The sequence below is a fragment of the Mobula hypostoma genome, chromosome 10 (genome assembly GCF_963921235.1).
Source record: "Mobula hypostoma chromosome 10, sMobHyp1.1, whole genome shotgun sequence".
NCBI classification, from domain to species: domain Eukaryota; kingdom Metazoa; phylum Chordata; class Chondrichthyes; order Myliobatiformes; family Myliobatidae; genus Mobula; species Mobula hypostoma.
The window spans coordinates 16,942,248-16,965,902 of NC_086106.1; the positions used below are offsets into that span (position 1 = coordinate 16,942,248).

Sequence of the window (23,655 nt, forward strand, 5' to 3'; positions counted from 1 at the left end):
CTCTCACCCCTCTCACCCCTCTCTCCCCCTCTCCCACCCCTCTCCCCCTCTCTCCCCCTCTCTCACCCCTCTCCCCCCCTCCCCCCTCTCTCACCCCTCTCCCCCTCTCCCCCTCTCTCCCCCTCTCTCACCCCTCTCCCCCCTCTCACCCCTCTCTCCCCTCTCCCACCCCTCTCCCCCTCTCTCCCCCTCTCTCACCCCTCTCCCCCCTCTCTCCCCTCTCCCCCCTCTCACCCCTCTCCCCCCTCTCTCCCCCTCTCTCACCCCTCTCCCCCTCTCTCCCCTCTCCCCCTCTCTCACCCCTCTCTCACCCCTCTCCCCCTCTCTCACCCCTCTCCCCCCTCTCCCCCTCTCTCACCCCTCTCCCCCTCTCTCTCCCCTCTCCCACCCCTCTCCCCCTCTCTCACCCCTCTCCCCCTCTCACCCCTCTCCCCCCCTCTCACCCCTCTCTCCCCCTCTCTCACCCCTCTCCCCCCTCTCTCCCCCTCTCTCACCCCTCTCCCCCCCTCTCCCCCTCTCACACCTCTCCCCCCTCTCTCCCCCTCTCTCACCCCTCTCCCCCCTCTCTCCCCTCTCCCCCTCTCTCACCCCTCTCTCCCCCTCTCTCACCCCTCTCCCCCCTCTCCCCCTCTCTCCCCCTCTCCCACCCCTCTCCCCCTCTCTCACCCTTCTCTCCCCCTCTCTCACCCCTCTCCCCCCCTCTCTCACCCCTCTCTCCCCCTCTCTCACCCCTCTCCCCCCTCTCTCCCCCTCTCTCACCCCTCTCCCCCCTCTCACCCCTCTCCCCCTCTCCCACCCCTCTCCCCCTCTCTCACCCCTCTCCCCCTCTCTCACCCCTCTCCCCCCTCTCCCCCTCTCTCACCCCTCTCCCCCCCTCTCACCCCTCTCTCCCCCTCTCCCACCCCTCTCCCCCTCTCTCACCCCTCTCTCCCCCTCTCTCACCCCTCTCCCCCCCTCTCTCCCCCTCTCTCACCCCTCTCACCCCTCTCACCCCTCTCCCCCTCTCCCACCCCTCTCCCCCTCTCTCACCCCTCTCTCACCCCTCTCCCCCGCTCTCTCCCCCTCTCTCACCCCTCTCCCCCCTCCCCCCCTCCCCCCTCTCCCCCCTCTCTCCCCTCTACCCCCCTCTCCCCCTCTCTCACCCCTCTCTCACCCCTCTCCCCCTCTCTCACCCCTCTCCCCCCCTCTCCCCCTCTCTCACCCCTCTCCCCCTCTCTCTCCCCTCTCCCACCCCTCTCCCCCTCTCCCACCCCTCTCCCCCTCTCTCACCCCTCTCTCCCCCTCTCTCACCCCTCTCCCCCCCTCTCTCCCCCTCTCTCACCCCTCTCCCCCCTCTCCCCCTCTCACACCTCTCCCCCCCCTCTCCCCCTCTCTCACCCCTCTCCCTCCCTCTCTCCCCTCTCCCCCCTCTCCCCCTCTCTCATCCCTCTCCCCCCCTCTCTCACCCCTCTCCGCCCCTCTCTCCCCCTCTCTCACCCCTCTCCCCCCCCTCACCCCTCTCTCCCCCTCTCCCACCCCTCTCCCCCTCTCTCACCCTTCTCTCCCCCTCTCTCACCCTTCTCTCCCCCTCTCTCACCCCTCTCCCCCCCTCTCTCACCCCTCTCTCCCCCTCTCTCACCCCTCTCCCCCCTCTCTCCCCCTCTCTCACCCCTCTCCCCCCTCTCACCCCTCTCCCCCTCTCCCACCCCTCTCCCCCTCTCTCACCCCTCTCTCACCCCTCTCCCCCCTCTCTCCCCCCTCTCACCCCTCTCCCCCCTCTCCCCCCCTCTCTCACCCCTCTCCCCCCTCTCTCCCCTCTACCCCCCTCTCCCCCTCTCTCACCCCTCTCCCCCTCTCCCCCTCTCCCTCCCCTCTCCCACCCCTCTCCCCCTCTCCCACCCCTCTCCCCCTCTCCCACCCCTCTCCCCCTCTCTCACCCCTCTCTCCCCCTCTCTCACCCCTCTCCCCCCCTCTCTCCCCCTCTCTCACCCCTCTCCCCCCCTCTCTCCCCTCTCCCCCCTCTCACCCCTCTCCCCCTCTCTCACCCCTCTCCCCCCTCTCTCCCCTCTCCCCCTCTCCCCCTCTCTCACCCCTCTCCCCCCTCTCTCCCCCTCTCTCACCCCTCTCCCCCCCTCACCCCTCTCTCCCCCTCTCCCACCCCTCTCCCCCTCTCTCACCCTTCTCTCCCCCTCTCTCCCCCTCTCCCCCCCTCTCTCACCCCTCTCTCCCCCTCCCCCCTCTCTCCCCCTCTCTCACCCCTCTCCCCCCTCTCACCCCTCTCCCCCTCTCCCACCCCTCTCCCCCTCTCTCACCCCTCTCTCCCCCTCTCTCACCCCTCTCCCCCCTCTCTCCCCCTCTCTCACCACTCTCCCCCCTCTCCCCCTCTCTCACCCCTCTCCCCCTCTCTCCCCTCTACCCCCCTCTCCCCCTCTCTCACCCCTCTCCCCCTCTCTCACCCCTCTCCCCCCCTCTCCCCCTCTCTCACCCCTCTCCCCCTCTCTCTCCCCTCTCCCACCCCTCTCCCCCTCTCCCCCTCTCTCACCCCTCTCTCCCCCTCTCTCACCCCTCTCTCCCCCTCTCTCACCCCTCTCCCCCCCTCTCTCCCCTCTCACCCCTCTCACGCCTCTCCCCCCCTCTCTCCCCCTCTCTCACCCCTCTCCCCCCCTCTCTCCCCTCTCCCCCTCTCTCACCCCTCTCCCCCCTCTCTCACCCCTCTCCCCCTCTCTCACCCCACTCCCCCCCTCTCTCACCCCTCTCCCCCCTCTCTCACCCCTCTCTCACCCCTCTCCCCCCTCTCTCACCCCTCTCCCCCCTCTCTCCCATCTCCCCCCTCTCACCCCTCTCCCCCCCTCTCTCCCCCTCTCTCACCCCTCTCCCCCCCTCTCTCCCCTCTCCCCCACTCTCCCCATCTCCCACCCCTCTCCCCCCTCTCTCCCCTCTCCCCCCTCTCCCCCTCTCTCACCCCTCTCCCCCTCTCTCACCCCTCTCACCCCTCTCTCCCCCTCTCCCACCCCTCTCCCCCTCTCTCCCCCTCTCTCACCCCTCTCCCCCCCTCCCCCCTCTCTCACCCCTCTCCCCCCTCTCTCCCCCTCTCTCACCCCTCTCCCCCCCTCTCACCCCTCTCTCCCCTCTCCCACCCCTCTCCCCCTCTCTCACCCCTCTCCCCCCTCTCTCCCATCTCCCCCCTCTCACCCCTCTCCCCCTCTCTCCCCCTCTCTCACCCCTCTCCCCCCTCTCTCCCCTCTCCCCCACTCTCCCCATCTCCCACCCCTCTCCCCCTCTCTCCCCTCTCCCCCCTCTCCCCCTCTCTCACCCCTCTCCCCCCTCTCTCACCCCTCTCACCCCTCTCTCCCCCTCTCCCACCCCTCTCCCCCTCTCTCCCCCTCTCTCACCCCTCTCCCCCCCTCCCCCCTCTCTCACCCCTCTCCCCCTCTCCCCCTCTCTCCCCCTCTCTCACCCCTCTCCCCCCCTCTCACCCCTCTCTCCCCTCTCCCACCCCTCTCCCCCTCTCTCCCCCTCTCTCACCCCTCTCCCCCCTCTCTCCCCTCTCCCCCCTCTCACCCCTCTCCCCCCTCTCTCCCCCTCTCTCACCCCTCTCCCCCCTCTCTCCCCTCTCCCCCTCTCTCACCCCTCTCTCACCCCTCTCCCCCTCTCTCACCCCTCTCCCCCCTCTCCCCCTCTCTCACCCCTCTCCCCCTCTCTCTCCCCTCTCCCACCCCTCTCCCCCTCTCTCACCCCTCTCCCCCTCTCACCCCTCTCCCCCCCTCTCACCCCTCTCTCCCCCTCTCCCCCTCTCTCACCCCTCTCTCCCCCTCTCTCACCCCTCTCCCCCCTCTCTCCCCCTCTCTCACCCCTCTCCCCCCTCTCTCCCCTCTCCCCCTCTCACCCCTCTCCCCCCTCTCTCCCCCTCTCTCACCCCTCTCCCCCCTCTCTCCCCTCTCCCCCCTCTCCCCCTCTCTCACCCCTCTCCCCCCTCTCTCACCCCTCTCCCCCTCTCTCCCCCTCTCTCACCCCTCTCCCCCTCTCACCCCTCTCTCCCCCTCTCCCCCTCTCTCACCCCTCTCTCCCCCTCTCTCACCCCTCTCCCCCCCTCTCTCCCCTCTCCCCCTCTCTCACCCCTCTCCCCCTCTCTCCCCCTCTCTCACCCCTCTCCCCCCTCTCTCCCCTCTCCCCCCTCCCCCTCTCCCCCCTCTCTCACCCCTCTCTCCCCCTCTCCCCCTCTCTCCCCCCTCTCACCCCTCTCCCCCTCTCTCCCCCTCTCTCACCCCTCTCACCCCTCTCTCCCCTCTCACCCCTCTCCCCCCTCTCTCCCCCTCTCTCACCCCTCTCCCCCCCTCTCTCCCCTCTCCCCCCTCTCCCCCTCTCTCACCCCTCTCCCCCCTCTCCCCCTCTCTCACCCCTCTCCCCCCTCTCTCACCCCTCTCTCCCCCTCTCCCCCCCTCTCTCCCCCCTCTCTCCCCCCTCTCACCCCTCTCCCCGCTCTCTCCCCTCTCCCCCCCTCTCACCCCTCTCCCCCTCTCTCCCCTCTCCCCCCTCTCCCCCTCTCTCACCCCTCTCCCCCTCTCCCCCTCTCTCACCCCTCTCCCCCTCTCTCTCCCCCCTCTCACCCCTCTCCCCCCTCTCTCCCCCTCTCTCACCCCTCTCCCCCCCTCTCCCCTCTCCCCCCCTCTCTCCCCTCTCCCCCCTCTCTCCCCTCTCCCCCCTCTCCCCCTCTCTCACCCCTCTCCCCCTCTCTCTCCCCCCCTCTCACCCCTCTCCCCCCTCTCTCCCCCCCTCTCTCCCCTCTCCCCCCTCTCCCCCTCTCTCACCCCTCTCCCCCTCTCTCCCCCTCTCACCCCTCTCCCCCCTCTCCCCCTCTCTCTCCCCCTCTCTCCCCCTCTCTCCCCCTCCTCTTGCACCCTCTCCCCCTCTCCCACCCCTCTCCCCCTCTCCCCCTCTCCCCCTCTCTCCCCCCTCTCCCCCTCTCCCCCTCTCTCACCCTCTCCCCCTCCCTCTCTCTCCGCAGATCCAGCGAGCTCTCCTCCGGAACAACCGAACCCATAAATTCTCGCAGGATCGTTCTTTCCGACTGCAGCAGGGGATCATGGGAAGTAGTGGAGAACAGGTGAGTTTGAGATTCCTGCTTCTCCCCCAGCCCCCCCGTCCCCCCAGACTGACTCCCCGTAAACCGTGCATGGTGCTCCCGGTGTGGGTCTGACCCAGGGATACGGAGACGGGAACCGTGACATGGACTGTCTCTCCCCAGATGATGGAGCGACTCTGCATGAAGGTGAATGCGGATCTCTGGGTGCTGAGGAGCTGCCCGCTGGATTCTGTACAGCATGATTCCCGACACGCCAGGGAGATCCTGAAGGATGCCCAGAATTCCCGAGTGGTGAGACCCTCCCAGTACATTTCAGCCCTCCTGTGGTGTTCCCACCCTCCTGTCCGGGGCGCACCCCTTTACCATTCCTCCTTCTCCTCCTCTCCCTCCCTCACCCCTCTCGGCCCCTCCTTCATCACCAACCCTCTTGCCCTCCACTACCGTCTTTCACAATCCCTCCCCTCTCTCCTCTTCCTTCTGCCTCCCTGGCTCCCCCCCGCATCCCTCTCTCTCTCCACCCCTTGCTCTTTCCCTTCACCCCCCCACCCATCTTCCTTCCCCACTCTGCATTCCTCCCCTCCCTCCCTGCGCTGTGTTAATGCTAGCTGTCTATGTGGGACGGGAGGTGGGGGGATCGGTTCTTCCCCCATCACCACCCCCTCCCTCGTTGCCCCTCCTCACCCTTACCCCTCCCACTCTCTGCAGCTGTTCCCCAGTCTCTACGACTTGGCCCAGCGGACGTCCTGCCACCAACATCTGACTCTGAAGCTGGAGGCGGCCTCAGTCGAGGTGACCCAGAGCCTAGAGAGTGAGCTGCAGGTGAGCACCCCCTGACCCCTGACCCCTGCAGAATCAACACCAGACCCCTCCTCAATAACTGACCCTTGAAAACTGGCCACCAAAACCCTCCTTGCCCCCCGGACCTTCCCTAACGTCCAGAACCCACCATGATGTCATGGACCTTCCCTGACCTCCTGAATCTTCCTTGACCTCTGAACCCTCATTGTTCCCAGAATCCTCTCCTGGACCTCGGTCCCTCCCTGAATCCCGACTTCACCCTGACCTGTGACCTTGTTCAAAGGTTCGAAGGTACTATTTAATGTCAGAGGAAATGTCTACAATATACATCCTGAAATGCTTTTTCTTTGCAAACATCCATGAAAGCAGAGGAATGCCCAAATGAATGAATGACAGTTAAATGTTAGAAGCTCAAAGTCGCCCCCAGCTTCCCCCCCGCGCATAAGTGGCAGTAAACAACAATCCCCCTCCTCCCACTGGCAAAAAAAGGCATTAGCACCCACCACCGAGCACTCAAACGTGAGCAAAGCAACAGCAAAGACACAGACTGGCAGTTACCCCAAAGACTACATTGTTCACCCAGTATTCGACATACCACAGGCTCTCTCTCTCCCTAATAAGGGAGAAGGAGGTGTCTCCATTTTCCCAGTGAGTGGAGAGACAGAACAAGCAACTTGCTGGTTTATGATGTTAAAAGTTCATTACATCGCTTTTTTCGAGCTTCGTGCCTGAAGATCTCAAAGATCTCGGGTCTCCAGGTACACAGCCGTAGATATTTCAACTCCCCCGACGACACACGGTATCCTGCCCTGATACCGACCCTCGATCCGCCCGTCTCCAGAGTCCTGAGATCCTAGGCTTCCGAATCCGAACCAGACTCTTTGGCCGAACAATGGCCGGTTATGGAACCCCAAGAGCGGGTCCCATTCCTGCAAAGAACTGTAGTCAACGTGTAACTCCAGGTCAGGGTCTTCAAAAGAACCATGAAAGGGAAAAATAGAGATATTAAAGATGGGCATAGAGCTGTTTCCGAAGATGCAAGGAAAGGAGTCGCCATTAGGCGCCCATTAACCCTCCTTGTACTCCCCTTGTTGACCTTTGCCCTCTCCCTTCCATAGGTGTTGCTGGACTCAATGGTGACCCTGGCCCGTGACCTCTGCCCTCTAGCGGCACGCCGGGCAGAGACCAATCAGAAGCTGCGGGTCGTGTGGGCAGGACTTCCTGCGCCGGGCGGCTTTGTCCGAGCAGCCGTGCTGGAGCAGGGCGGGGCGGCCATTCACAGGAAGGTCAGGTGTGTCCTTGGGGTGGTGACCTCTGACCCTGGGGTGAGGGGTCAGGAGTCATGACCTCCATTCCCAAGCTGGGTGGGGGGGGTGCGGTCGTGACCTCCAGCCATGGGGTGAGGGGTCAGAACCAGCAGCATCGGGGTGGGGTCGCGCCTTACAACCATGGAGTGAGGGGACAAGACCTCTGGTCGCAGGGCGAGGGGTTTAACAATTCCCTTCAGTCTGTCCCCAGTATCGACCTCCCCTCCATAGGTTTGTCCCCGATAACATTCCCCACCTGTGTCTGTCCCAGGTAATGGCCCTCCCTCTCCCCGGTAACGCCCTCCCTCTCCCTGGTAACGCCCTCCCTCTCCCTGGTAACGGCCCTCCCTCTCCCCGGTAACGCCCTCCCTCTCCTCGGTAACACCCTCCCTCTCCCCGGTAACGGCCCTCCCTCTCCCCGGTAACGGCCCTCCCTCTGCCCGGTAACGCCCTCCCTCTCCCCGGTAACGGCCCTCCCTCTCCTCAGTAACGCCCTCCCTCTCCCCGGTAACGGCCCTCCCTCTCCCCTCCCCTGTCCGTTCTTGGTAATGCTCCCCCCGATCGGTTCATCCCTGGTAATGTTCCCCACCTCGGTCTGCAACGTCCCGTCCCTGGCATTGCCCCCCGCACACCTCTTCGGATCATCCCCAGTGACTCTCCACCCACCCCCCTCCCCTCGGTGCGTGTGTTTAATGTCCCTCCTCTCTCCTGCAGCGAGCTGACCCTGCTCCTGGTCACCTCTCTGACCAACGCCCTGCTGGACGAGATCCTGCACGAACTCTACCAATGCCACAAGACCCTGGTAGGTGTCGGCTGTGCGCGGGGCGATCCCAGACATCGGGGTCACTGGAGGCACTGGGGGTGTCTGTTCCTTCACCTCTCCTGGCTCCAAATCGCAGAACTCGCTTCACGACCGTGGTTACAGTGGTACAAGACACCGCTGAAACCACAGTCTTACAGGGGGGGTGGAGGAGGCTTTGGAGAGGGTCCAGAGGGGATTCAGCAGGAGATTGCCTGGATTAGAAGGAACGTGCTGTTGTTTGCTTACCTATCTATTTATTGATTGAGATTCAACTCGGGATAGGCCCAACGACCCCGGACTTAACCCCAGCCTAACCACGGGACAACTTACAATGACCCATTAACCTAATCGGTCCGCCTTTGGACTGTGGGAGGAAAGTGGAGCACCCGGGGGAGAAAAAGCACAGGCATTCCACAGGGAGGCCGTACAAAGTCCTTACAGATGACGTCGGAATTGACCTCCGAACTACGAACTCTGACGCCCCGAGCTGGAACAACGTCAGGCTAGCCACTACACTGCCTCGGTGCAGGAAGGAGTGGGTGGGCAAGCTTAACTTGCTTTCTCCAGAGCGGCAGAGACTAAAAGGGGGACCCGAAGTTTCTAAGGTTATGGGGGGGGGGGTGTGGGTATGTTAAAGGGAGATGCACAGGGCAGGAGTTTTTACCTACAAAGTGTCAGGGTCACCAGCCATCTCAAGTGACTTCAACAATTCAAACGCAACAAAAGATTTATTGCAGAAATTAACCGGTAAAGCTAACAAGGACTCAGGCTAACTAGACAGGATCTTGGCGATCTCGCTGTCCACAGAAGAATTTGGTTTGAGTTTCACCGGACAATGAGGGGTTGGCAAGGCTCCCCCTTGAAATTATACCCCAGAGCATGTGGGATTCAGGAGCAATCAGACGGCCCGGGTGTCCAGACGAAGCGACAATCCCCCCAAAGACAACAACTACAAGGCTTTGAAAACACCGTGTGCTTATTCAATTACCCACTTTGAATAAAGGTGATATATACAAAGAGAGTTTAACAATCCCCACGATCACAAATGAGACGCCAGCAACACAAAGTGAACCAGTCCAAAGGTAAACGGTTCAACATAAAAGGTAGACCGTCCCAGGAACACCGCTCGCCCGCGAGGTGACACTGAGAAAGTACAGTCTACGTTACCGTTACGGGTCCCGCAGCCCGCCCGGGTCGTACGGCCGCTGTACAGATGAGCGCTGCACCAGTCGCTCCCCCTCTCTCACGGTCGTGGGCAGCGGGTGCCTGGGTTGTGGCCAAGCTCTCCCCGGACCACTCTGCAACGTTGTCTGTCCGTTTCTTCCACTGTCTGCCTCCCTGCACCATTCCCTGAAGAAAGGTCACAATCCGTATCCGAACTGGAATTTTTTTTTCCTTTTAAAAGATTGACAGGAAGGGTGTGACGTAGGAAGGGAGTGATTAAACTGGAGAGGGTGAAGAAAAGATAGACCTGGACGTTCGTGGGAATGTTGGGCGGCTTGGCTTGACTTGACTTGACTTGACTTGGCTTGACTTAACTTGATGTGATGTGACGTGACTCGGCTCGACTCGAGTTTATTACTTACATCCTTCATATACATGAGGAGTAAAAAATCTTTACATTACGTCTCCATCTAAATGTGCAATTATAGTAATTTATAATAAATATTATGTACAACAGGATAGTCAATATAACATAGAAATACAGTTGTGTCAGCGTGAGTTAATCAGTCTGATGGCCTGGTGGAAGAAGCTGTCCCGGAGCCTGTTGGTCCTGGCTTTTATGCTGCGGTACCGTTTCCTGGATGGTAGCAGCTGGAACAGTTTGTGGTTGGGGTGACTCGGGTCCCCAGTGATCCTTTTTACACACCTGTCTCTGTAAATGTCCTGAATAGTGGGAAGTTCATATCTACAGATGCGCTGGGCTGTCCGCACCACTCTCTGCAGAGTCCTGCGATTGAGGGAAGTACAGTTCCCATACCAGGCAGTGATGCAGCCAGTCAGGATGCTCTCAATTGTGCCCCTGCAGAGAGAAAGATTGAAAGTCATGAGGAGTGGTGCAGATAAGGTGGATGGCCACAGTATTTTTTCTCAGGGTACGGGAGTCTAAAACTAAAGGGTTTAATATGATTATGAAGACACACAGTCCTCTTTTATTGTCATTTAGTAATGCATGCATTAAGAAATGATACAATATTTCCTCCGGTGTGATATCACAAAACACAGGACAGACCAAGACTGAAAAACTGACAAAACCACATAATTATACATATAGTTACAACAGTGCAACAATACCATAACTTGAAGAAGTCCTTGAGCACAGTAAAGTTCAAAGTTTCTCAAATGTCCCACATCTCACGCAGACGGGAGAAGGAAGAAAAACTCTCCCTGCCATGCCGACCACAGTCCGTCTCTGACTCATCCGAAAACTTCGAGTTCTGATCAGCTCTCCGACACCGAGTACTAAGCGCCATCTCTGTCCGAACGATTCGAGCTCCTTCTCGGTCGCCAAAAGCATGCAAGACCGGGGATTTTGAGGCCTTCCCTCCAAAAGATTCACGACCACACAGTAACGACAGCAGCGAACGGGCGTTTCAGAAATTTCTCCAGATGTTCCTCTGTGCTTTCATGTCCATCTCTGTCAAATCAGAATTGTTCACGGCCCCTATTTAACAGATACGATATCATTTTTCACCGGAGGGCTGCACACACACAGGCGCGTCGCCATCTTCTCCTCCCGCCGATAATAGGGATGATAGGGATCTGAGGGCCAACTTTATCTCCCAGAGGGTGGTTTGTGTATGGAACAAGCTGCCAGAGGAAGCGATTGATGCAGATAGGTGAACTAACATTTAAATGGTGATTGGACAGGTACCTGGATAGGACAAGTTGAGAGCAGGGATTCTCCACGGAGGAGTCCATGTCAGAAAAATAGTTGGGAACTCCTGCTTTGGGGTGGGGGGGGTGGTAAGGGTCGAGCACGGGCAGGTGGGACTGGCTCGGATGTGAATTCTGGTGGGCATGGAGCAGATGGGCCGAAGGGCCTGAAAGATCTCAGTCAGAGCAAGAACGGCTTCACCAGAAGGAGGAGTGTGGTTTGAGAGGCGATCTCACCCTCACCTCCTGCAGATTGGGAGGGCAACGGACACAACGACTGGAATGGACGACTGAGGAGAAGGAGGTCTGAGCTTGGAGACCAGATCTCAGGGCAGGGGGCATCAGGGGACAGGGAGAGTGTCTGACAACTGTCTCTGGGCCACCGACACAGGTCCAACACATCGCTCAAGTGCAGACTCTGAGGGAGAAGCAATCACCGACCATCGGTGGATGGCAGGACGCCCTTCCCGGCGGCAGGGAGCAACCAGACAACGGCACAGATGACGAGCTCTCCACCAGCATTGTAAGATCCGAACTCTCCCACTGCATGGAGTTGGTCTACAACGTCCCTTCACACACTCCTGAGGTCAGACACAGAGTGAAACTCCCTCCACACCGTCCCATCACACACTCCCGGGGTCAGACACAGAGTGAAACTCCCTCCACACCGTCCCATCACACACTCCCGGGGTCAGACACAGAGTGAATCTCCATCCACACCATCCCATCACACACTCCCGGGGTCAGACACAGAGTGAAACTCCCTCCACACTGTCCCATCGCACACTCCCGGGGTCAGACACAGAGTGAAACTCCCTCCACACCGTCCCATCACACACTCCCGGGGTCAGACACAGAGTGAAACTCCCTCCACACCGTCCCATCACACACTCTCGGGGTCAGACACAGAGTGAAACTCCCTCCACGCCGTCCCATCACACACTCCCGGGGTCAGACACAGAGTGAATCTCCCTCCACACCATCCCATCACACACTCCCGGGGTCAGACACAGAGTGAATCTCCATCCACACCGTCCCATCACACACTCCCGGGGTCAGACACAGAGTGAATCTCCCTCCACACCGTCCCATCACACACTCCCGGGGTCAGACACAGAGTGAATCTCCATCCACACCGTCCCATCACACACTCCCGGGGTCAGACAGAGAGTGAATCTCCCTCCACACCGTCCCGTCACACACTCCCGGGGTCAGACACAGAGTGAAACTCCCTCCACACCGTCCCATCACACACTCCCGGGGTCAGACACAGAGTGAAACTCCCTCCACACCGTCCCATCACACACTCCCGGGGTCAGACACAGAGTGAAACTCCCTCCACACCGTCCCATCACACACTCCCGGGGTCAGACCCAGAGTGAAACTCCCTCCACGCCGTCCCATCACACACTCCCGGGGTCAGACACAGAGTGAAACTCCCTCCACACCATCCCATCACACACTCCCGGGGTCAGACACAGAGTGAATCTCCATCCACACCGTCCCATCACACACTCCCGGGGTCAGACACAGAGTGAATCTCCATCCACACCGTCCCATCACACACTCCCGGGGTCAGACACAGAGTGAATCTCCCTCCACACCGTCCCATCACACACTCCCGGGGTCGGACACAGAGTGAATCTCCATCCACACCGTCCCATCACACACTCCCGGGGTCAGACACAGAGTGAAACTCCCTCCACACTGTCCCATCGCACACTCCCGGGGTCAGACACAGAGTGAAGCTCCCTCCACACCGTCCCATCACACCCTCCCGGGGTCAGACACAGAGTGAATCCCCATCCACACTGTCCCATCACACACTCCCGGGGTCAGACACAGAGTGAATCTCCCTCCACACCGTCCCATCACACACTCCCGGGGTCAGACACAGAGTGAAACTCCCTCCACACTGTCCCATCACACACTCCCGGGGTCGGACACAGAGTGAAGCTCCCCCCACACCGTCCCATCACACACTCCCGGGGTCAGACACAGAGTGAAACTCCCTCCACACTGTCCCATCACACACTCCCGGGGTCGGACACAGAGTGAAGCTCCCTCCACATCATCCTGTAATCCAATACAGATACACACACACACACACACACAAACACACAGACAAATCTGTTGTTTCTTTTTCCAGGACACACTGGCCGTCCGCAGACACACGACTCACAGCCGAAGAATCCGCCCGGCTTCTACCTATCTGAGTGAGTACCACATTTCCCCTTCCGCCTCACCCTCTCATTCTCCCAACCTCTCTCCCCTCACCGTCTCTCTCTCTCTCTGCCCCCACAGGCGTTAGTGACCTGGAACCGGATCCCCTGACCGAGGACGAGACTCTCTCAGCCCAGATCTCCTCCTCTACCACCAGCAGCCTGCGCTCCCACTCGCTGGAGGGGCTGGGGGAGCCTCCCAGCGAGGGGGCAAAAGGCGATGCCGGCTCCCAGGGAAGGGCAGCAGCACCTCAGCCCCTCAGCAGCCCCGTCCAGGTCAGTGAGGAGTCAGGGGGGAGGAGAGAGAGGGAGGGAGGGGAGAAGAGTGGGGGTGTAGGAGAGGGTAGGGGAGGAGCTGGTGAGAAAGGCTGTAGGGAGGCTCAGGGGTGGAAGAGAGGGGGCTGGAGGTTCGGGAAGATTTGCACAAGGGTAACACGTCTCTCTCTCTCTAGCCTGTCCCGCCCAGCGAGCGACTGGGAGAGAACGGTGCGATTCCCAGACTGGACGATGGCCCGCAGGATCTTGGTGGTCTGGAGTAAGTGCCCCTCCTATCCCCTCCCCTCCCTCTCCGAGGCTCTGAGTTACAGAGTCACACAGCAGGCCATTTGGCCCAACTGGTCCCTGCCAGCCCAGAAAGCCTCGTCCCAGCTGCCCGATCATCGGCCCATAAACCCGTCCTATCCCTGGACTTGACCAGATGGCTTTTCAATGTGCCAGTCTCATCCACCGCATTCCTGACAGCTCCCCCCAAACACGTCCCACTCTCTGGGTGAAGAAATCGCCGAAGATCCCTTTTAAACCTCTCGCCCCTGATCGTCAACCTTTGCCCACTTGCTCTTACTACCCCCTCCCTGGGTAAAGAGACTGTGCACTTTCACCCTTGTCTGTGTCCCTCGTGACCTTATCTACCTCTAGCAGGTCACCCCTTGATCCCTGACATTCCAGGGAACAAAGTCCTAGTCCACGCAGTCTTGTAACTCGGGCTCCTAAGTCCACGGAACACCCTGGTAAATCTCGTCTGCACTCTTTCCAGTTTAATAACACAAGACCATTCAGCCCATCGAGTCTGCTCCACCATTCCATCAAGGCTGATTTATTTTCCCTCTCAACCCTGTTCTGCTGCCTTCTCCCTGTAACCTTTGATACCCCGGCTGATCAAGAAGCTGTCAGCCTCAGCTTTCAATGCACCCAATGTCTCTGGCAATGAATTCCATAGATTCATCACCCTCTAGCTAAAGAAATTCCTCCTCATCCTATGATACTGAGGCTGTGCCCTCTGGACCTAGGATCCCCCCCCCCCCCGCGCCCCCCACCATCCCACTATTGGAAACATCCTCTGCACATCTGCTCTATTTAGGCCTTTCAAAATTCAGGAATTTATAATGAGAATCTTCCTGTGAGAGTTCTCCAAGTGTGGTCTCACCGAGATGTTGTACAGCTGCAACGGAACGTCCCAACTCCTGTACTCAGTCCCTCGATGGAAGCCAGCCCAGTAAATGGCTCCTTCGCCATCCCTACGACCTAACCTTCCAGACCAGCCTGCACGCAGAACCTTGCGAAAATCCCCCAGGTGACATCCAACCACTCTGCCCTCTTCTACTCTCGTAGTTCCCTCCTCGGAGAACTCCGAGAGACTGGCCGGACACGACTTCCTACGTACGAGGCCGCGCTGGCTGTGCCGAATCAGAGACTGTGCCTTGAAATGCTGGTAGATCCTGTCCCTCCTCCTCCCTGATGGGTGAGGGTCTGTCCTAGACAGTGAAGGTCCTTAGTGATGGATGTTGCCACCTCTGGAGGATGCCCTCGGAGGTAGGGAGGGTTGTGCCCCTGATGGACCTGGCTGGATCTGTGTCCCTCTGCGCCCCCTTGTGATCCTGAGCACTGGAACCCCCTACACCAGACGGTCAGAGTGCTCCCCACCACCGTACAGCCGTAGAAATTTGCAACGGTGTTTGGTGACGTTCCAGGTCCCCTCAAGCACCTGATCCACTGGGATTCCTAAAGATCTCATTGAGCAGCGTTCCTGACAACCTTCAGCCCAACGGGAACATGCAGGATGTGTGGTCACCGGAGGGAGCCCAGAGGAGGTCCCCGAGGATGATTCTGGGAATGAAGGGGTTAGCATGTGAGGAGGGTTTTGGCAGCTTTGGGCCTGTACTCACTGGAATTTACAGCCAGTCCACGGCCTCCTCTACTGCCGCGATGAGGCCACACCCATGCCTCATATTCTGTCTGGGTAGCCTCCAACCTGATGGCATGAACGTCGATTTCTCAAACTGCTGGTAATTGCCCCCACCCCACCTTCACCATTCCCCATTCCCATTTCCCTCTCTTACCTGTCCATCACCTCTCTGTGTTGGCACGTGGCCAAGTGGTTAAGGCGTCGGTCTAGTGATCTGAAGGTCACTAGTTCGAGCCCCAGCCGAGGCAGCGTGTTGTGTCCTTGAGCAAGGCACTAAACCACACATTGCTCTGCGACGACACTGGTGCCAAGCTGTATGGGTCCTAATGCCCTTCCCTTGGACAACATCGGTGTCGTGGAGAGGGGAGACTTGCAGCATGGGCAACTGCTGGTCTTCCATACAACCTTGCCCAGGCCTGCGCCCTGGAGACCTTCGAAGGCGCAAATCCATGGTCTCACGAGACTAACGGATGCCTATAAAACCTCTCTGTGGTACTCCTGCCCCTTTCCTTTCTCCCATGGCCTTCTGTCCTCTCCTATCAGATTCCCCCTTCTCCAGCCCGGTATCTCTTTCACCAATCAACCTCCCAGCTCTTTACTTCACCCCCTCCCTCTCTCCCGGTTTCACCCATCACCTACCACGTTGTACCTCTTCCTCCCCTCCCCCCACCTTCTTACTCTGACTTCTCATCTTTGTCTCCAGCCCTGCTGAAGGGTCTCGGCCCGAAACGTCGACCGTTTACTCTTTAGTGACCTGGCCTGCTGAGTTCCTCCATTTTGTGTCCGTTGCTGAGCTGGTGGCTTGCTTACAAAATGTGTTTTGTTTGAAGGTCCTTTCCTGTGCCCCCTGTGTTTTATTATTCTGTGGCCTGAGATTTATTTCCTGTTTCCTGTGCCCTGCCTCGTTCTCAGCCGCAGATGGATGATGAGTTTGAGGGGAGGACTGCAGCGGTCACCACTTGCGTGGGACAGGGCACGTGCCGCACGGTCCTTGAGCCTTGATCTGACCAGCCGCTCTCCTCCCCCTTGCCCACAGGCCCCAGACCTCCGGAGCCCCCACCGCCACCGTCCCGAGGAGGAGGAAGGGCCGGCGAAGGGGACTGTTCCGCTTCATGAGGACCCGCCGAGGCCGGGAGGAGGAGGAGGAGGAGGAGGAGGCCGAGGCCGGGGAGCGGCCCAGCTCCCGAGGGAGCGAGGAGAGGGGCGCCGGGCCGGCGGAGGAGCTGGAGGATGCGGAGGAGGGTGAAGGGAAGGAGGCAGGCCCGACCCCAGAGGCCCTCATTCAGGGCCGCCCCATCCAGGGGATCCTGCTCCCCGGCCTGGCAGGAGGGAGGGGTGTGTGCAGGGAGCTCCTCAACCAGGTGAGGCCTCAACCAGCTCTGGCCCCCTCCCTACCTCCCCCTCCCCTCACAGTCCTTTCTCCCTGGAACAGGAGGCATAGCAGGAGGGGAGAGGGATGGAGGGAACAGGAAGTATAGCGAGGGAGGAGAGGAGGGTAGGGAGGAAGGGGAGAGGAACAGTGAGCAGAGGGGAAAGGAATGGAGTGAGGGGAGGGATAGGAGAGGGAAGACGGGAGGAGTAGAGGAGTGGAGAATTGGAGGGAGGGGGAGGGCAACAGAGGGGTGCAGGGTGAGGGAGGGGAACAGAGGGGGAGGAGGGGAATGGAGGGGAGAACGGGGAGGGAGGGGAACAGAGGGGAATGGAGGGGAGGGAGGGATAGGAGAGGGAGGATGGGAGGAGTAGAGGAGTGGAGAATTGGAGGGAGGGGGAGGGCAACAGAGGGGTGCAGGGTGAGGGAGGGGAACATAGGGGGAGGAGGGGAATGGAGGGGAGAACGTGGAGGGAGGGGAACAGAGGGGAATGGGAGGGAGGGATAGGAGTGGGAGGATGGGAGGAGTAGAGAAGAGGAGAATTGGAGGGAGGAGGAGGGGAACAGAGGGGGAGGACGGGGAGGGAGGGGAACAGAAGGTTGGTGAGGGGAGGGGAACCGAGGGTTGGAGCGGGAGGGAGGGGAACAGGGTAACGGAGGAATGGAAGGAGTGGGAAAGGTGGGGTGAGGGGAGGGGAGGGGGAAGGGTGATGGGGCCGGTGTTGGGGTGAGGTAAATGTGGATGTCGGCTGTGATACACACAGACTGTCCCCACCCTGTCCGGGTCGGACACAGGGACCCAGCGCAGATTATCATCTCGCAGTCTCTTCCCCGCTCACATCCTGCAAATAACTGATATCTTAACCCCATCACATCTCCCCCGATCTTTCTCCCACCTCCCTCCTCCCCTTTCCACTCATCCCACTATATTACCCCTCCCCTCCCCTCCATCTCCCTCCTCTTCCCCTCACCCATGTTCTGGCCATTCTCAACCCCACTCTGCCCCTCTATCGACACCCCGCTCCCCCATTATCTCTGCCCCTCCTTCCCCAATTCTCTCGAAACCCTCCTTCCACCATTCCCTCCTCGCCCCTCTCTGTGTCCCTCTTCGTCATCCCGCTCCACTCCCCCTCTGTCCTCTCTCTCTGTCCCTCCCTCCACCCTCCATCTCTCCCCCATCCCACTCTGCCCCCCCCACTCTCTCTCCCCTCCACTCTCTCTGCCCCCAGACCCGGCCCCCATGCCAACCCCAGAAAAGCAGCAGCTCCTCTAACGGCTCGGAGGATGCGGGACCTCAGGGATCGAGGCAGCTCCGGGGGACGAGGCCCCGGAGGAACGAGGTGAGGACGAGGGAGGCCCCATGGACGGTGGGAGGGAGGGAGGGAGGGGGTGCGGGCTGCATCGCTCCTGAATTCCCCCATTGACCTCTGACTGGCTTTGTTCCCCACCCCCTCTCTCCCACAGGAGCCGGGTACGGGAGGCAGACTGCGCACCCAGGACAGGAGGCAGATCACAGGTAGGTCGGGTGTCACAGCCGCCCCAGGGGTCCAGAGAGAATGGTGTCACCTTACCTCCCCCGTCGCTGACCCATTCCCAATGTGTGTCCCACCCTCCCTCACTGATCCATTCCCGACGTGTGTCCCACCCCCCCTCACTGACCCATTCCCGACGTGTGTCCCACCCCCTCACTGACCCATTCCCGACGTGTGTCCCACCCCCTCACTGACCCATTCCCAATGTGTGTCCCACCCTCCCTCACTGACCCATTCCCGACGTGTGTCCCACCCCCTCACTGACCCATTCCTGACGTGTGTCCCACCCCCCCTCACTGACCCATTCCCGACGTGTGTCCCACCCTCACTGACCCATTCCCGACGTGTGTCCCACCCCCTCATTGACCCATTCCCGACATGTGTCCCACCCCCTCACTGACCCATTCCCGACGTGTGTCCCTCCCTCACTGACCCATTCCCGACGTGCGTCCCACCCCCTCACTGACCCATTCCCGACGTGTGTCCCACCCTCCCTCACTGACCCATTCCCGACGTGTGTCCCACCCTCCCTCACTGACCCATTCCCAATGTGTCCCACCTTCACTGACCCATTCCCGACATGTGTCCCACCCCCTCACTGACCCATTCCCGACGTGTGTCCCTCCCTCACTGACCCATTCCTGACGTGTGTCCCACCCCCCCTCACTGACCCATTCCCGACGTGTGTCCCACCCCCTCACTGACCCATTCCCGACATGTGTCCCACCCCCTCACTGACCCATTCCTGACGTGTGTCCCACCCCCCCTCACTGACCCATTCCCAATGTGTGTCCCACCCCCTCACTGACCCATTCCCGACGTGTGTCCCACCCCCTCACTGACCCATTCCCGACATGTGTCCCACCCCCTCACTGACCCATTCCTGACGTGTGTCCCACCCCCCCTCACTGACCCATTCCCAATGTGTGTCCCACCCCCTCACTGACCCATTCCCGACGTGTGTCCCACCCCCTCACTGACCCATTCCTGACGTGTGCCCCACCCTCCCTGACTGACCCATTCCTGACGTGTGTCCCACCCCCCTCACTGACCCATTCCCGACGTGTGTCCCACCCCCTCACTGACCCATTCCTGACGTGTGTCCCACCCCCTCACTGACCCATTCCCGACGTGTGTCCCACCCCCTCACTGACCCATTCCCAATGTGTGTCCCACCCTCCCTCACTGACCCATTCCCGACATGTGTCCCACCCCCTCACTGACCCATTCCTGACGTGTGTCCCACCCCCCCTCACTGACCCATTCCCGACGTGTGTCCCACCCTCACTGACCCATTCCCGACGTGTGTCCCACCCCCTCATTGACCCATTCCCGACATGTGTCCCACCCCCTCACTGACCCATTCCCGACGTGTGTCCCTCCCTCACTGACCCATTCCCGACGTGCGTCCCACCCCCTCACTGACCCATTCCCGACGTGTGTCCCACCCTCCCTCACTGACCCATTCCCGACGTGTGTCCCACCCTCCCTCACTGACCCATTCCCAATGTGTCCCACCTTCACTGACCCATTCCCGACATGTGTCCCACCCCCTCACTGACCCATTCCCGACGTGTGTCCCTCCCTCACTGACCCATTCCCGACATGTGTCCCACCCCCTCACTGACCCATTCCTGACGTGTGTCCCACCCCCCCTCACTGACCCATTCCCGACGTGTGTCCCACCCCCTCACTGACCCATTCCCGACATGTGTCCCACCCCCTCACTGACCCATTCCTGACGTGTGTCCCACCCCCCCTCACTGACCCATTCCCAATGTGTGTCCCACCCCCTCACTGACCCATTCCCGACGTGTGTCCCACCCCCTCACTGACCCATTCCCGACATGTGTCCCACCCCCTCACTGACCCATTCCTGACGTGTGTCCCACCCCCCCTCACTGACCCATTCCCAATGTGTGTCCCACCCCCTCACTGACCCATTCCCGACGTGTGTCCCACCCCCTCACTGACCCATTCCTGACGTGTGTCCCACCCTCCCTGACTGACCCATTCCTGACGTGTGTCCCACCCCCTCACTGACCCATTCCCGACGTGTGTCCCACCCCCTCACTGACCCATTCCTGACGTGTGTCCCACCCTCCCTGACTGACCCATTCCTGACGTGTGTCCCACCCCCTCACTGACCCATTCCTGACGTGTGTCCCACCCCCTCACTGACCCATTCCCAATGTGTGTCCCACTCTCCCTCACTGACCCTTTCCCGACATGTGTCTCAGCCCCCCCCGACTGACCCATTCCCGACGTGTCTCCCACCCTCCCTGACTGACCCATTCCCGACGTGTATCCCACCCCCTCACTGACCCATTCCTGATGTGTGTCCCACACTCTCTCACTGACCCTTTCCAGATGTGTGTCCCACCTCCTCACTGACCCATTCCCAATGTGTCCCTCCCTCACTGACCCATTCCTGACGTGTGTCCCACCCCCTCACTGACCCATTCCTGACGTGTGTCCCACCCCCTCACTGACCCATTCCCGACGTGTCTCCCACCCCCTCACTGACCCATTCCCGACGTGTATCCCACCCCCTCACTGACCCATTCCTGATGTGTGTCCCACACTCTCTCACTGACCCTTTCCAGATGTGTGTCCCACCTCCTCACTGACCCATTCCCGACATGTTTCCCACCCCCTCACTGACCCATTCCCGACGTGTGTCCCACCCCCTCACTGACCCATTCCCGACGTGTATCCCACCCCCTCACTGACCCATTCCTGATGTGTGTCCCACACTCTCTCACTGACCCTTTCCAGATGTGTGTCCCACCTCCTCACTGACCCATTCCCAATGTGTCCCTCCCTCACTGACCCATTCCTGACGTGTGTCCCACCCCCTCACTGACCCATTCCTGACGTGTGTCCCACACTCCCTCACTGACCCATTCCCGACGTGTCTCCCACCCCCTCACTGACCCATTCCCGACGTGTATCCCACCCCCTCACTGACCCATTCCTGATGTGTGTCCCACCCCCTCACTGACCCATTCCCGACGTGTATCCCACCCCCTCACTGACCCATTCCTGATGTGTGTCCCACCCCCTCACTGACCCATTCCCGACGTGTGTCCCACCCCTCACTGACCCATTCCTGATGTGTGTCCCACACTCTCTCACTGACCCATTCCTGACGTGTGTCCCACCCCCTCACTGACCCATTCCTGATGTGTGTCCCACCCCCTCACTGACCCTTTCCTGACGTGTGTCCCCCCCCCCCGCACTGACCCATTCCCAACGTGTGTCCCGCCCTCACTGACCCAATCCAGTCGTGTGTCCCACCCCCTCACTGACCCATTCCTGATGTGTGTCCCACACTCTCTCACTGACCCTTTCCAGATGTGTGTCCCACCTCCTCACTGACCCATTCCCGACGTGTGTCCCACCCCCTCACTGACCCATTCCTGACGTGTGTCCCACCCCCTCACTGACCCTTTCCTGACGTGTGTCCCACCCCCCCTCACTGACCCATTCCCACATGTGTCCCTCCCTCACTGACCCATTCCTGACGTGTGTCCCACCCCCCCTCACTGACCCATTCCCGACGTGTGTCCCACCCTCACTGACCCATTCCCGACGTGTGTCCCACCCCCTCACTGACCCATTCCCGACATGTGTCCCACCCCCTCACTGACCCATTCCCGACGTGTGTCCCTCCCTCACTGACCCATTCCCGACGTGCGTCCCACCCCCTCACTGACCCATTCCCGACGTGTGTCCCACCCTCCCTCACTGACCCATTCCCGACGTGTGTCCCACCCTCCCTCACTGACCCATTCCCAATGTGTCCCACCTTCACTGACCCATTCCCGACATGTGTCCCACCCCCTCACTGACCCATTCCCGACGTGTGTCCCTCCCTCACTGACCCATTCCCGACATGTGTCCCACCCCCTCACTGACCCATTCCTGACGTGTGTCCCACCCCCTCACTGACCCATTCCCGACATGTGTCCCACCCCCTCACTGACCCATTCCTGACGTGTGTCCCACCCCCCCTCACTGACCCATTCCCAATGTGTGTCCCACCCCCTCACTGACCCATTCCCGACGTGTGTCCCACCCCCTCACTGACCCATTCCCGACATGTGTCCCACCCCCTCACTGACCCATTCCTGACGTGTGTCCCACCCCCCCTCACTGACCCATTCCCAATGTGTGTCCCACCCCCTCACTGACCCATTCCCGACGTGTGTCCCACCCCCTCACTGACCCATTCCTGACGTGTGTCCCACCCTCCCTGACTGACCCATTCCTGACGTGTGTCCCACCCCCTCACTGACCCATTCCCGACGTGTGTCCCACCCCCTCACTGACCCATTCCTGACGTGTGTCCCACCCTCCCTGACTGACCCATTCCTGACGTGTGTCCCACCCCCTCACTGACCCATTCCCAATGTGTGTCCCACTCTCCCTCACTGACCCTTTCCCGACATGTGTCTCAGCCCCCCCCGACTGACCCATTCCCGACGTGTCTCCCACCCTCCCTGACTGACCCATTCCCGACGTGTATCCCACCCCCTCACTGACCCATTCCTGATGTGTGTCCCACACTCTCTCACTGACCCTTTCCAGATGTGTGTCCCACCTCCTCACTGACCCATTCCCAATGTGTCCCTCCCTCACTGACCCATTCCTGACGTGTGTCCCACCCCCTCACTGACCCATTCCTGACGTGTGTCCCACCCCCTCACTGACCCATTCCCGACGTGTCTCCCACCCCCTCACTGACCCATTCCCGACGTGTATCCCACCCCCTCACTGACCCATTCCTGATGTGTGTCCCACCCCCTCACTGACCCATTCCCGACGTGTATCCCACCCCCTCACCGACCCATTCCTGATGTGTGTCCCACCCCCTCACTGACCCATTCCCGACGTGTGTCCCACCCCTCACTGACCCATTCCTGATGTGTGTCCCACACTCTCTCACTGACCCATTCCTGACGTGTGTCCCACCCCCTCACTGACCCATTCCTGATGTGTGTCCCACCCCCTCACTGACCCTTTCCTGACGTGTGTCCCACCCCCCCTCACTGACCCATTCCCAATGTGTCCCTCCCTCACTGACCCATTCCTGACGTGTGTCCCACCCCCTCACTGACCCATTCCTGATGTGTGTCCCACACTCTCTCACTGACCCTTTCCAGATGTGTGTCCCACCTCCTCACTGACCCATTCCCGACGTGTGTCCCACCCCCTCACTGACCCATTCCTGACGTGTGTCCCACCCCCTCACTGACCCATTCCTGATGTGTGTCCCACCTCCTCACTGACCCATTCCTGACGTGTGTCCCACCTCCTCACTGACCCATTCCCAATGTGTCCCTCCCTCACTGACCCATTCCCGACGTGTGTCCCACCCCCTCACTGACCCATTCCCGACGTGTGTCCCACCCCCTCACTGACCCATTCCCAATGTGTCCCACCCCCCCTCACTGACCCATTCCCGACATGTTTCCCACCCCCTCACTGACCCATTCCCA

At 60.6% G+C, this 23,655-nt stretch overlaps 1 protein-coding gene across 6 annotated transcripts in view; it reads left to right on the forward strand.

Annotated features, from left to right (window-relative positions):
* The window catches only part of LOC134352682 (capping protein, Arp2/3 and myosin-I linker protein 3-like), a 102,830-nt gene that overhangs the window by 55,771 nt on the left and 23,404 nt on the right, over nt 1-23,655 (forward strand). For 4 of the 6 annotated variants that reach the window (XM_063060064.1, XM_063060063.1, XM_063060067.1 and 1 more), the window contains 12 exons: nt 4,985-5,083; nt 5,225-5,353; nt 5,768-5,881; nt 6,979-7,151; nt 7,882-7,969; nt 11,238-11,432; nt 12,996-13,062; nt 13,151-13,344; nt 13,521-13,603; nt 16,287-16,611; nt 17,849-17,959; nt 18,084-18,135. In XM_063060064.1, the coding sequence (XP_062916134.1) occupies nt 4,985-5,083; nt 5,225-5,353; nt 5,768-5,881; nt 6,979-7,151; nt 7,882-7,969; nt 11,238-11,432; nt 12,996-13,062; nt 13,151-13,344; nt 13,521-13,603; nt 16,287-16,611; nt 17,849-17,959; nt 18,084-18,135 (1,630 nt within the window). The remainder of the gene's footprint in view (nt 1-4,984; nt 5,084-5,224; nt 5,354-5,767; nt 5,882-6,978; nt 7,152-7,881; nt 7,970-11,237; nt 11,433-12,995; nt 13,063-13,150; nt 13,345-13,520; nt 13,604-16,286; nt 16,612-17,848; nt 17,960-18,083; nt 18,136-23,655) is intronic. The other 2 variants (XM_063060065.1, XM_063060066.1) reach the window with 2 other exon arrangements.